The sequence below is a fragment of the Periplaneta americana genome, chromosome 15 (genome assembly GCF_040183065.1).
Source record: "Periplaneta americana isolate PAMFEO1 chromosome 15, P.americana_PAMFEO1_priV1, whole genome shotgun sequence".
Lineage (NCBI taxonomy): Eukaryota > Metazoa > Arthropoda > Insecta > Blattodea > Blattidae > Periplaneta > Periplaneta americana.
In genome coordinates this window covers 270529-285881 of record NC_091131.1, presented here as the reverse complement: position 1 = coordinate 285881, position 15353 = coordinate 270529, and the positions used below count along the sequence as shown (strand labels likewise).

Genomic DNA, 15353 nt, shown 5'->3' with positions numbered 1-15353 from the left:
GCTACGTCTCGGCTTCCCCAAAGGTCTTTTTCTCCCTGGTCTCCGAACTAACAATCTATATGCATTTCTTGATTCGCCCATAGGTGCTACATACCCTGCCCATATCAAACATCTGGATTTAATGTTCCTAATTATGTCAGATGAAGAATACAATACGTGCAGTTCTGCATTGTATAACTTTCTCCATTCTCCTCTAACTTCATCCCTCTTAGTCCCAAATATTTTCCTAAGAACCTCATTCTCAAACACCCTTAATCCCTGTTCCTCTCTCAAAGTGAGAGTCCAAGGTTCATAACCATACACAACAAACGGTAATATAACTGTTTTATAAATTCCAACTTTTAGATTTCTTGACAGCAGACTAGACAACAAAAGCTCTCAACTGAATAATAACACGCATTTTCCATATTTATTCTGCATTTAATTTCCTCTCAAGTGTCATTTATATTTGTTACTGTTGCTCCAAAATATTTGAATTTTTCCACCTCTTCAAAGGATAAATCTCCAATTTTTATAGTATTTCTATTTCGTACAATATTCTGGTCATGAGACAATCATATACTTTGTCTTTTAGGGATTTACTTCCAAACTTATCGCTTTACTTGCTTCAAGTAAAATTTCCGTGTTTTTCTAATCGTTTGGGGATTTTCTCCTAACATATTCACGTCATCCGCATAGACAAGGAGCTGATGTAACCTGTTCAATTTCAAACCCTCTGTGTTATCCTAAACTTTCCTAATGGCATATTCTAGAGTGAAGTTAAAAAGTAAAGATGATAGTGCATCTCCTTGCTTTAGCCTGCAGTGAATTTGAAAAGCATCAGATAGAAACTGGCCTATACTGGCCCTGCTGTACATTTCACTGAGACACATTTAATTAATCGAACTAGTTTCTTGGGAATACCAAATTCAATAAGAATATTATATAAAACTTTTCTCTTAACCGAGTCATATGCCTTTTTGAAATCTATGAATAACTGATGTACTGTATCCTTACACTCCCATTTTTTCTCCAATATCTGTTGAATACAAAAAATTTGATCCATAGTCATCTATTACTCCTAAAACCACACTGATGATCCCCAATAATTTCATCTACATATGGTGTTAATCTTCTCAAAAGAATATTGCACAAAATGTTGTACGACGTCAACAAAAGTGATATTCCTCGAAAGTTACTACAGTTAGTCTTGTCCCTCTTCTTAAAAATAGGTACGAGTATGGATTTCTTCCATTGTTCTGGTACAATTTCCTTTTCTTAAATAGCAAGTACAAGCTTATAAATTTTGCTAGATAATGTGCTTCCACCCTCTTATATTACTTCTTCTGGGACTTGATCAATACCTGAAGACTTGTACTTTTTCAGATTTTCTATCGCAATTTCGACTTCAGAAAGTGTGGGTTTGGGTATAAATGGCTCAGCAGTATGTATTTGAATTTCTTTCTGATCATTTCTATTTGGCCTATGTACATTTAGTAGTTGCCCAATATAGTTTCTCCATCTGTTCAGGATTGGATGAGAGACTGCAAGCAAGTCACCATTCTCATCCTTGATCACGTTTATCCTTGTCTGATATCCATTCTTAAATTCCTTTATACCCTTATATAAATCTCTAACGTTTTTATTCTTACTACTTGTTTCTACTCATTGAGTTTTTTCTTAAAGTGATCTCTCTTTTTGTTGCTTCCTGTCTTTCATTGAAATAATGATCTCTATTCACCTGGACTGGATCCTGTAAGAATTTCAATTTTGTGTGTTTCCTTCTTTCTACTACCATGCAACAATCTTCATCAAACAATGGTTTCTTTTTCTTACTTTCATAAGAGCCTATGCTCTGCTCAGCTGTAATTTTGATATTATCTCTGATACTTTCCCATATGCTATTAATATCTAATTCCTCCTCAACTTCGTTGGAACTTTCTAAAGTGGCAAACCTATTTGAAATTTCGATCTGATAATGTTGCTTAGTTTTGTCGTCTTTTAATTTTGAAATATTGAATCTCCTAATATTAACTTGTTGCTCTACTCGCTTGCCTACTGACCAAATTATGGTCAAAATCACAGTCTGCCCCTCTGAAGGATCATATGAAAGATATTCTTTGTACTTTTGGAAGCTTAAAATATTATTTTGTAATAGTTTTGTTATTTCATTATTGATAAAAAACTGTTAAGAATGTCATATTAAAGTTCCTACTAATGTTATGCATTACAGGCACTATGTTTGGTTCAAGTTTGTCAAGTATGGTGAAGTTCGATATTCACCAATGTTCGCTCTTCAGTAGGAGGCCTATCGTGTTTGTTCCAACTTGTTATAAAAATATTCGCTGTCCTCCACTTATAGCCTATATTAATCGCTTGAAAATTATAGCACAAATCTTGCGATTAGTTTTTCATATGAAATAAGACGAAGTTTTTAACGTCTTGGTTGCCTCTTTCATGTTCGAACATTGCAGGACACTAGTTCCTACTGACAATTGCACATATACTACTGGTGTCACTTGTCACTCTTTGCACATTATCACTGTTTTAAGTAAATGTCCTGTTTCACTGTTGTTTACAAATTAATTGTTTTGTTGTTGAATATTGTTGGTTACAAAATTATAATAAAGAAAAAAAAAAAAGTAAAAACCATTATTCCTGCAATGTGTAACAAAAATAATGATAATAATAAAATAGTACATTCATTCACAGTGTTCTGCCCAAGGGCAGGTCTTCCACTGCAAATCCAGCATTCTCCAATCTTTCCTATTTTCTGCCTTCCTCTTAGTCTCTGCATATGATCCATATATCTTAATGTCGTCTATCATCTGATATCTTCTTCGGCCTTTAAAAGAGTACACTTATATAAATGGACGGTTTTTTCTGTGAAAGTAAATGTTAAATTTCCAGATTTTTTGCAAAGCTACCACTTTATGACCACTAATATAAACAATAATTTCAAACCATAGGAGTAAGGTGAGATTACCGCCTCCCTTGTCCTTCTCATAGGCATGTGCACAAAATAGTGCATCAATATACAATATGCGGCAGAAACAATGACCCATTTTAAAATGTGGCCATTGTTGATCACAGCGTGCTACAGAGCTAATGTTTGTGTAGTGCAGTTCAAAGCTTTGTTGTCCTCCTGTATAGCGTAGTCTTGGCAGTGAAATGAATATCATGCCCCTGCTGTTGAAGCAAGTTTCACTCTTGCAAGGAGCAAGGGACGCATGAATTATTGCCCAGCTTCTGGAGATGATAAACACACGACCCCATTTCCTCAACAATCTGATGGTGACAAAGAGGCATACTTTCACTTAAGTGGCTGTTAACAAACAAAACTTTAGGGTGGGACGAAAGACCACTTCATAACAAAAAGTTACTGTGTGGTACAGAGTGTCTTCTTAGTGCAGGCTGGTCCTGGTGGCACTGTCACAATCTCAGCTAACTGATGATGCAATGCAACTATGCAGCAAGAACATCCATATGGAGTCGTCGTGGTGCAACCACTCCTACAGCAAGAACTTCCATAGTTTACGCAACACTTTTTTCCTGGTTTGGTGATGTAAACTGGTCACACTATTTGCCCAATTTATCTGCTTGTGATTTTTTCTGTGGGGATTTCTGAAATCCAGAGTCTATGCAAACAGGCAAGCAAATTTCCAGAAATTGAAAAACAACATTCGTACCAAAATCAAGGCAATAATATATAAAGTTATGGAAAATGTGCGTGTTCATGTCTATCACTGAATTGCGAACAAAGTTGTAATTGACAAAAGTGACACATGTAAAGAATGGTATTAAGTATTCTTTGCAATAATGTATATTAGTTATAATATCTAATGCCGAAATGGACCACTTTTCTGCTGCACCCTGTACAATAACTCCGTGATATTACCGATAACAATGATCTGGTAAGGCTAGAAAAAAATAGATGAAAGTTATTTATAGACAACCTCGAGATATTGGGGAGACCAGTCCTCTTGGAAGATTTTATTAGGAGGACGCATAACTTACCCCCCACCCAATTATTAAATCAGCATTTCTGTTTATGTTCAAATATTTCTTCTTTCTTCTGTTATTAAAATCAACATTTCTTCTAGTATTAGGAAAAGCAGAAATTTTTCTTTGGTGCTAGAAAAACAACAATGCGCACATATATCTCAGAGAGAGAAGGGGGGGGGGAGAGAGAAGGGGGGGGGAGAGAGAGAGGTACCTCATTTCTTTCAGTAAAGCCAGCTGACAGAACTACTGTACGCCCCTATGCACATTATCAGCCAACTGCCTATAAGACAATCTTCATTCCATACAAGAAGATTCCACATGTCAAGAAATGCACTGTCTGAAGCCCTTCCTTTGTGGTACCTAGAATGCAACGTTAATTAGCTCCTTTATATATTTCCGCTTTTTTCTGAACGCAAGAAGGAAATGTGATACATGAAGCAGTTGGATGTCAGGAATGAATGTGATTTGTTGGGAATGGACTGTTGTAAATGTGAAAGTTGCCACACAAACAAGGAGATAGGAATGGTAGTCAGTTTCTGTATGTTCCTTGTCCTGTATAGAATACAATTTCAGTGCTGTGTTAAATTGATTGTTGTTGACATAATTATGTAATAGTGTAAACTATAATGGCTGCACCAGCTACAGGCTAAACCCTTTAGAAGCAGGCTATTACCTGATGTACTGTAACAATCCCACATGCATTCTATCCTTTATGTCAAGTTGCTAGTTCATTGGTCCACACATGTTGATGCATACCTCATTTTCTGGCATGAACATAGGACCAATCAGCAGTTGGGACACAGAAGGATTTTGCATTATGTTTGTTGGCATGAGGAGTCTTCTTGTACAAAATGAAGACTAGACGTAGGTATGGGAGCATTAAATTTTACAACATTTGTCTGTTTCAGAAGATTCATTTGGCACATTATTGGCTCTAGCAAGAATAGTGCATCCAGAGAAAATAGTTGGTACAAACCACTTCTCTGATTTCTGTATTTGAGGAAAACTGAGAAGATAAGATATGAAGGGCACACGGGAAAAACAAACAATGTCACAGTTCCTTTAAGGGTGATGTCGTTATCTAATTCACTGTATTAATACAAACTTTAGAGTTATTTTTACCAAAAGTGGTAAAGGAGAATTAAAACCACGGATACACTCATCATTTCCTTCATTTCAAGTAGAAACATCAATAAATTTTGCAGCAATATACTGAAATAGATCATTATCTCACCTTTAATGGAAATGTGACATTGTTCGTTTTTCCCGTGTACCCTTCATATAAGTTTACTTATAATTGTAAAATTTTGGCGACAGGTACACTGATTGGCAGACTGCTTTAACCTATAAAAGTTCATGTCATTTTTTTCCCCTGAAACCGTAGAAAACTTTACAGAAATTCGAAAGCATGCAAACATATGAGTATACACATTTGGTTGGCCATCTTGTAGTTCTTAGTTTCCTTTTTTGTATAAAAAAAATGTACAGATAACAAAAAACATTCAATATTAAGTTCACCAAATTGCAATATTAGTGCTATAACTGGTCGAATGTAGTTTCTTACCTTCTCTGTTACAGTCTGGAAAGTGGAAGGCAGCATGCCTGGAAAAAGTTTAATAGCCAGAGGAAGCAGCAACTCCATAAATGGAACTATGATGAATACTGAGAAGGGCACTAGACGGAATAAATCCGAAACTGTCCGCACCAGCTGAGGAAAAAAAAATGAAAATTATATTAATGTGCATTGAAACTCAGTCAATTAGCATTCTGAAACATCCTTCAGATCCATTCCACAAGTCTGCGATAATTATATACAATCCAGAGTAATGTCAAGAAATTTCGTTTCTAATTTCGAAAATGTCTTCTGCAACTCGTAGTTCACATTTTCATCATTAACAAATGAGGTTTAGGCCATTCAGTCCTGTGCTGCAAGCTCCTTCACTGTGTGGTTGGTCTATGAATAAGTTTACAGGCTACTTACTTATAAAAGGCTGTAACACTATATAGCAAATAAGAAAACAGGTACTAAGTTTATTCATAATCCTATCATAGGCTTTACAATGTATAAGGTGATCACTCTGCTAAGTGCCTAGTAGAGGATCAGTTTCCCTGGTCACAACCTTCACAGTTTGTGAATATACAGGACCTCACTTTTATAAGAATCATTCATGTTAAATATCTTACCCTCTTAAATTTTACTAACAGAGTAGAACCCTGATTATCCATCATCCTATTCACCAGTTGGTGGACTATCTGTCTATCTCTTGCTGTTTTTTTTCTGCAGAAATAAATGTAAGTACTGTACATTAGTAAGTATTTTTTTCTATTGAGAGTCATTACAGGCCTTTACCGTTACACAGTATGAGTAGGAATGCTACTGCTGCTGGCAACAAACAGTTACTGCACTAGTGGGAGGGGGAGTAAAATAGTCACAAACTGCTTTCAAAGAAATGACCTCAAGAATTTTCATACAATTGCGAACCCGTGCACCATTAAGTATTGTACTATTTGAGAAGCCGTATGTAACTTCTATACAAAATATCTTCCACGGATGTCAAAAGAAAGCATGTAGTGCTAAGTATAATAAAAAAAAAGTGCCAATAATTGAGCAGTTTGAGAAAGGAGAAACTGTCTCTCAGATTACAAAACTGACTTTACACCTGTGTGTGATTTAATGGAAAGAAAAAAAAAAAAAGTGCATTACTGTTCTTCATAGCAGACTATTAAACGTCAGTGGTTGCAGTATAACAAGAACTTCAAAACGGAACTGTAAGTGTTGTGCATTTAATACATGAAAATCTTTTATGGTGCGGATTATCCAATTTTTCTATTAACCATTGAATGCATCCTTTTCATTACCACAGACAATAGACGTTCTCCTGCACTTGAGACATTTTTATAAACAGAAATGAAAGGTACAAAGGTTTATATAGTCTAGATAATTATTACAAGAACTGTTGATAATTCTGAAATACTGAAAAAGTTTATATTAAAGCCATTCACATATTTTTGTACATCTTGGATTCCATTCAAGATACAGAACTAATCTTTGGCTTATTTTCAAGAAAAAACAAAGCTAGGCCTATTTCATTACAGATATCTTTTGAATCCATATCGTCGCTTCAGGTGCAAAAACTGTCTGTCCACGTGGTCATGTCACAAGGTCGTTGAAACAGGGAAATCATGTGACAGTTACTTGCAGCATACAACATAACCAGCAATTGTCGTCTTCTCAACAAGTATTAGGCAAGTGGCCTGTTACGGTCTCAAACTAGAAACCAATAATTGTAGGCCTAACCCTCAAAATTTTAGAAACTTAGTTTGTGGTGCCGTTGAATTCATATAAGTGATGCGCATCTACCTGCAAAGTCTCCTGAAGCACATTTTAATATTAATAGCGTAGAAGTAATAATTTCAATACCATGTAAGTTAAGGCAGCAATTAATGGCAACAAAGAAGTTTTTTCACTCTCCTATAAAATTATGATTTTGTGGGACGTGAGTATTTGCACCTTAAGCGACAATATACATTTTTAAATTTTCATGGACGTTAGATTAAAAATTTGAATTCAAATTTTTCAAAAACTAACACATTTAAACTTTTGAAAAGAAAAAAATGTAATATGTACAAGTCCATATGCCTAATATAACTAAAAGTTTCACGTTGGAACTCAACAAATCTTTAAAGCCATAACCTGTAACAACAATTCTCCAATAAACAGTCTCTGGATGTGATGGGCTCTCTCAATATTTTCCTATAGCATATTTATGATGAGAAGTTTATACTGGGATGATTATTATAGTGAACATAGCTTAGTTTGTAAAACTAGTAAATAGGGTAATATGTAAGTTATTCTTCAAATAGCACCATCCAGAGACTAAAATAGGATTTTCCAAGTTTTGCAAAACGAGATCAAAGCATGTAGTTACAGCTGAGGCATCAAGTACTCTTGCATCGGAATCAGTGAAGTATTATAGTAAACTGAAAGAACTTATTGATGATTCTGATATGGGCCATTTGCATTGCATTTTGCATACAGAACAACCGGTAATATAACTGTTAGTGTAGACTTCCGCGCTGGTGTACATGGTCTGTGGAGAAACTTCCGGGCTTATACTGCGTTGTCTTGGTGCTGGTGGCTGACGTTTCGACTGCTGTGTTGTGGTCATCTTCAGGGAAATAGTGTGTGATACATGCAATACTTCCAACACCAAGCCTCAGAGACTGCTAGCCACAAGCCCAGTCATTTCTTCCGGTACATGGACGACACTTTTGTAGTTTGGCCACATGGACAAAATGAACTTCCTGGATTTCTACGACACCTCAACAACATCCACGAGAATATTCAGTTCACCATGGAAGTGGAATCAGATTGAGTACTACCATTCCTGAATGTTCGCACATATCGGAAGAGTGATGGCACAAGTATTCAGTATTAGGTGGTTCTCCGGATATTGTCTTATCTGACCTTGCAACACTTATTAATTCTTGTCAACCTCTTGGTCTTGAGTTAAACCCGGATAAATGCGAGTTACATTTTTGCTCCTCACAGGATGATCCTGTATTTTCAACTTTTAAAGCTCTCACTCCGGGAATTCGACTTTCATCCCCTTCCACTTTGACACTCCTTGGTTCCCCAATATTACTGCCAGCTATGGAAGTTGTTATGCGTGATAAATTAGATGCTATGAAACATTTATTTATTGGCCTACAATCTCTTTGCACTCATACAGCATATTTCCTTAAAAAAAATTGCTTTCACATCCCTCGCCTAACATACTTCCTTCGCACTACACCCTCTCTTCTTCTAGAGGCTGATTGTATTTTGCGGGATTGTTTGGAATATATTCTTAATATCCAACTTGACAATCATTCTTGGTCCTTCGCTACTTTGCCTATTTCATTTGGCGGTCTTGGCATTCGCAATGTTAGCGATATTTGTGTGCCTGCATTTTTAGCCTCGGCTCATGGAGCTCTGAATTTCGTCAAATCTACTGTCTCTAGTCACAGTGATGAAATCAGAATCCTTCATATGTCTGAGGCCTTTGAACAATGGTCCTCCGTTACTCACATTGTGGATCTTCCAAACAGTCCAGAGTCTCAAAAATGCTGGGATCTTGTTCTTGCTTCCAAAACTTTTGACAGCCTTTTTGCGTCTTCCTCCTCAGATTTTGACAGAGCCCGTTTTCTTGCTTTACGACAAAAAGAATCAGGATGCTGGCTTCCAGCCTTACCTTCTTCCAACATAGGCACCTTAATAGATAATACATCCTTTAAGACTGCTATTGCCTTAAGGCTTGGCATTAAAATTTGTTTTCCACACAAATGTATTTGTGGTGCAGATGTCGATTCTTCTGGCCTCCATGGATTAAGTTCCCTAAAAAATTCTGGACGATTTTCCAGACACGTCATGATTAACGACATCATTAAAAGGGCCCTAATTTCCGCTGGTTTTCCTACCATCCTAGAACCCAATGGCATAAACCGTTCCGATGGCAAACGTCCAGATGGCTTAACTTTAACACCATGGTCCAAAGGCAAATCACTTTTACACGATGCCACTTGTTATAACACTTTCGCTTCTTCTTATTTGCCCAAAACTTCCAAACTCGCTGGGTCAGCCGCTGCATCTGCTGTGACAATTAAACGCAATAAGTATCTCAATATCCTGGATCGATATAATTTTGTCGTTTTCACCGTAAAATCTATGGGCCCATGGTATTCCGAGGCGAAGTTGTTAACTTCTGATATCAGCAAGTATTTATCAGCACTTAATGGTGACTCTCGCTCTACGGCTTTCCTCCGCCAAAGAATTAGTATTGCCATTCAACGAGGGAACGCTATAAGTGTTACTGGGACTTTTCCAGAATCTAAATCGTTGGAAGAAATATTTTATTTCGTGTAGAGCTGTAGACAGTTTTTCGCATCCTTTAGTTTTGTTGCTAATTTCTAGTTTGTCCCTTACTCAATTGTTTAATTTAATTTCAAAATTGAATTAAAGTTTATTTTAATCAAAGATGGTTGGCTTATTGTTTATTACACGCACATTTGTTTTTTTTTCTATCCCACGATCATTAAGAATGGTGAATATTATTCATGCTTGTTTCCTGTATTTCTTAAAATAATGTTATGCGGCATGTTAGATATTATTTGTCGTTATTTACGTAAAAATGATGTGCCAAAAAATAAAAAATAATAATTTCGTACTCACTACACATCCTATATAGGCTATTCACATTTGTTTTTCAGTGATTTATTAAAGAATGTACCGGTATTTAAAAGACTAATAATTTAGAAACATGTTACATAAATCATCCTTGTGGCAAAAGAGAATGCTCCCTGGACCAAATTGTCGTATTTTGCAGTGGTCGTCAGTACTCGCTGAAATGGGTAATATATAATTGTGTTGAATTTAGCAAGTGGCGTATCGGGGCTGCAAGCCCCGATGATGATCCGACATGTAGCACATGATGAAAAAAGCGAGGTATCGAGGCTGCAAGCCCCGATGATGATCCGACATGTAGCACATGATGGAAAAAGCGGGGTATCGAGGCTGCAAGCCCCGATGATGATCCGACATGTAGCACATGATGGAAAAAGCAGGGTATCGAGGCTGCAAGCCCCGATGATGATCTGACGTGTAGCACATGATGGAAAAAGCGGGGTATCGAGGCTGCAAGCCCCGATGATGATCCGACATGTATGCAGCCTCGATGATGATCCGACATGTAGCACATGATGGAAAAAGCGGGGTATCGAGGCTGCAAGCCCCGATGATGATCCGACATGTAGCACATGATGGAAAAAGCGGGCTATCGAGGCTGCAAGCCCCGATGATCCGACACGTAGCACATGATGGAAAAAGCGGGGTATCGAGGCTGCAAGCCCCGATGATGATCCGACGTGTAGCACATGATGGAAAAAGCGGGGTATCGAGGCTGCAAGCCCCGATGATGATCCGACATGTAGCACATGATGAAAAAAAGAGGGCTGTCGGGCACTGAAAAGTGCCTTTTCGAAAGCATGGTGATGCGCATTTGACAAACGCAGTGTACGTACTTGCTAATAATCCCTTTTTATTTGTCGTTATTTACGTAAAAATGATGCGCCAAAAAATAATAATAATTTCGTACTCACTCCACTTCCTATATTCACATTTGTTTTTCAGTGATTTATTAAAGAATGTACCGGTATTTAAGGGTGATATTCATAGACATTTCGCAGCATGCGCTACAAGCGTACTAAGCTAGCCCCGGCTATCCACTGGTTACTAGTACAGAATTCAAATCATATCCTATCGCTAACACTGGTTTATGAATACGAAAAACGCTGATCATCCACCGGAAGCCCACGCTAAATATGTCTATGAATACAGCCTAAAAGACTAATTTAGAATCATGTTACATAAATCATCCTTGTGTCAAAAGAGAATGCTACCTGGACCAAATTATCGTATTTTGCAGTGGTCGTCAGTACTCGCTGAGATGGGTAATAATATAATATAATCAATTGAATGGATATTTTATGAGGTTGTCATGACTGAGATATCTATTGTCAATTGCTTTGATTGACGGGTATATAAGGACTGGCGCTCTTAGGGGTGGAGGTTGGGTTTGGGATGGCCACAAGCAATAAGTTATACTAAATATGTTTAGGATTAGTGTAAAACTGGCCTATGTCTCCTATAGTGGGTGGGACATAACTTAAGTAACATTCACCCATTCGAATAAATTTTCCCTGGACCAAAAATTTTAAATGCGCTTTCGATTGTTTAAATAACAAGTTTAGTGTAATATTCTTAATGACTTTGGTATTCCCAAGAAACTAGTTCGATTAATTAAAATGTGTCTCAGTGAAACTTACAGCAGAGTCCGTATAGGCCAGTTTCTATCTGATGCTTTTCCAATTCACTGCGGGCTAAAGCAGGGAGATGCACTATCACCTTTACTTTTTAACTTCGCACTAGAATATACCATTAGGAAAGTTCAGGATAACACAGAGGGTTTGGAATTGAATGGGTTAGGCCTACATCAGCTTCTTGTCTATGCGGATGACGTGAATATGTTAGGAGAAAATCCACAAACGATTACGGAAAACGCGGAAATTCTACTTGAAGCAAGTAAAGAGATAGGGTTGGAAGTAAATCCCGAAAAGACTAAGTATATGATTAAGTCTCGTGATCAGAATATTGTACGAAATGGAACTATAAAAGTTGGAGATTTATACTTCGAAGAGGTGCAAAAATTCAAATATTTGGAGCAACAGTAACAAATATAAATGACACTCGGGAGGAAATTAAACGCAGAATAAATATGGGAAATGCGTGTTATTATTCGGTTGAGAAGCTTTTGTCATCTAGTCTGCTCTCAAAAAATCTGAAAGTTAGAATTTATAAAACAGTTATATTACCGGTTGTTCTGTATGGCTGTGAAACTTGGGCTCTCACATTGAGGAACAGAGATTGAGGGTTTTGAGAATAAGGTTCTTAGGAAAATATTTCGGGCTAAGAGGGATGAAGTTACAGGAGAATGGAGAAAGTTACACAATGCAGAGCTGCACGCATTGTATCCTTCACCTGACATAATTAGGAACATTAAATCCAGGCGTTTGAGATGGGCAGGGCATGTAGCACGTATAGGCGAATCCAGAAATGCATATAGAGTATTAGTTGGGAGGCCAGAGGGGAAAATACCTTTGGAGAGGCCGAGACGTAGATGGGAAGATAATATTAAAATGGATTTGAGGGAGGTGGGATATGATGATAGAGACTGGATTAATCTTGCTCAGGATAGGGATCAATGGCGGGCTTATGTGAGGGCGGCAATGAACCTCCGGGTTCCTTAAAAGCCAGTAAGTGTAACATTGACCTATGACGTCTGCTAGCAAATTACTCTTAGGTATTGCTTACCAGTTTATGCTCTCTTCTAGTAAGGGACTTGCCATTCAGGATCCTCCATACTAACTTCCGAGACACATTTATATCAATAAAAAGCAATCGAAAACCATGGTAATAGTGCAATGCCTCATCAACTATCTTCTTCTTTATTCTCTTCAGAAATGGAAGCTTCTCTGCTGCTGCGGTGACTGAAGGTGTTTCTTTTAAGTCTTCTTTCAGTGCTTGAACTGTTTCTTCAACTTTAGATGAAGGTTTTAAAGGTTCTTTGTCATATAAATGCCTTCCTACGTACAGATGTCTCACTATCACCAGACAATTATCTGATGGACCAAATGAAAATAATTGGCTATTCTGTGACAAACTATTTACTGGCCGGATTAAGTTCAGATGAATAACATTTTGCATAGATTCACAACTACTGGCTCTAACAATTGTGGAGATTAAACGAGACGACACAATTGGACAATGAATTTGGTATGGAGTCCCAATCTTCTTACTACGATTGTGTACATACAATGCGTTCCACTGCTGACATCGGCAGCCACCTGAAAATAAAATATTGCCAAGTTGGGTAATAAACCGATTTGTAAGAATATCAAGTACGCATATCATTTGTGACACCATGAGGAATAATGAGAAGAAAATATTACTTATGAATTGTTACACTTACCACTGACTAAATTCTTAGTTTTGACGGCTATCGATTTGTGAGTATTAAGGAATGCATGCATTTTAGTAAAATATATACTTCAGTACGATCACAGATCGGCCATTACACATAATATACTTCGCTCATTTCTCGCGGAAGTTACGAACTTACGATACATAAACGATTCAATAATCGAACAAGTAGCCATAGAGAATATAGAAAATGTCCAATCACGAAGCTTGAGTTTTGAGGGTGCTAGGAACAATAGACCGTGCAGGTACTATTTCGCATTATCTGTAATGAGGCGATAGTAGCGATCCTACTGGTTAGCAACTATTCATGGTTGCATCTTTATTACGTATTGACCTTCGCAGCTGTATATACTAAACTGTGATATTACCAACGACATTAACAAAATCGTTTCCGCTCTGTTCTCTGTTATTTGTCTATGGTTCTCACAGTGTGATGATTATCTGTGGTGCTCCATAGCATGCTCAGCCAGAGCCATCTGGTTGTTTTTTGCTAATAAATGTATGATATTGTTTTTGTATTAGATTCGCAACTATTCTTCAATAACATTTTTATTTCAATAAATTACTACGACATGATAAAAAATGTACATAATACTTTATGTAATAATGTCATTAAATTAAAATGGTGGTTTTGGCTCAGCTCTTTGCTAATAAATGTATGATATTGTTGTTTGTGTATTAAATTCGCAACTATTCTTCAATAACATTTTTATTTTAATAAATTACTACGACATAATAAAAAATGTACATATACTTTATGTATTATTAAATTAAAATGGTTTATTACATTACATCCTACACACACACACATTTAGACAAAAGACTAAACACTCTTGGACTAAACATATTGCTATTCACGTGGTCAGAAGGCCAAAATACTGTGACGTAAAAATGACGTCAATGACTAAGTTCCAGCAAGAAGAGTAAGTAGATCTGTTGATGGTATTGTTTATTTCTATTCAGAATAAATTAATATACAAGAATGAATATGTACTATTCTTTATCGAATTCAGAAATATGTCTTTTGTATATTTTATTGCGATATCTTACGTTAATATATATTTTAGTAGCTTTGAATTGCTGAAATAAGTTGGCTTATACATGTGATCCTTTCTAAATTCTTCTTATTATAACGTACAGTGGAGGTGGGTCGACAGATCATAACAAAAGCTCTTATTGGCGCACAGGAACTGTCCGTTTCTATGATTGGCCGATTCCCCAGTCGATTGATCGTGCTCATGTGACCTTTGAGTAATTTCTACTGTGAACGTAGAGTAACAGTGCATATTTGAGTGTTTACTCACTCCAGGAAAAAGAAACTAAACGACTAATTAGCATAATATAGGTCTAAATACACATTTTCGATGAAGTAAACATACAAGGATATATGTCGCTCAGTTTATAAGAAGCAATACTAATTTTTAATGTCGTTATGTGATTATGAAAGTCATGGTCGTATTGTACAGTGATGGGTGATTAGCGCGGGAAACTACCAGGGCATAGTGTTTTCTGCTTGTGTAAGGTAAGGTACAGTGAAGTTGTAAACTCGTAGAAATATCTTTCCTTGTCATCACACATAACATTGATGATCTTGAAAACTTTAATGATATGATTTTCGATACTGTTCAAGCGCCTTTTAAAAGTGTGGTGTTCCATGAAAATAATAGCACTCTTGGTTCTAGGTGGTCTGTCATCGTGCATGGCATTGTGCAATCAAAACAAATTAGAGATAGGCCTCTGTTTTGTTAGTTCGACAGCATTAACGTCACATTCCTTGCATATTTCGTATGCT

At 36.8% G+C, this 15353-nt stretch overlaps 2 protein-coding genes across 3 annotated transcripts in view; one reads left to right on the top strand and one right to left on the bottom strand.

Annotated features, from left to right (window-relative positions):
* The window catches only part of Letm1 (Leucine zipper and EF-hand containing transmembrane protein 1), a 106848-nt gene that overhangs the window by 32503 nt on the left and 58992 nt on the right, over positions 1–15353 (bottom strand). The window contains exons 1-3 of one of the 2 annotated variants that reach the window (XM_069848822.1): positions 13551–13990; positions 12893–13425; positions 5549–5692 (exon numbers count right to left, since the gene is read on the bottom strand). In XM_069848822.1, the coding sequence (XP_069704923.1) occupies positions 5549–5692; positions 12893–13425; positions 13551–13611 (738 nt within the window). In that variant the 5' untranslated portion in view covers positions 13612–13990. Of the gene's footprint in view, positions 1–5548; positions 5693–12892; positions 13426–13550; positions 13991–15353 lie in introns of those variants that run through there. The other variant, XM_069848823.1, reaches the window with a different exon arrangement.
* Positions 14809–15353, top strand: part of REPTOR (repressed by TOR) — a 40381-nt gene continuing 39836 nt past the window's right edge. The window contains exon 1 of the mRNA XM_069848824.1: positions 14809–15083. The gene's annotated coding sequence lies outside the window, so the exon portion shown is untranslated. The remainder of the gene's footprint in view (positions 15084–15353) is intronic.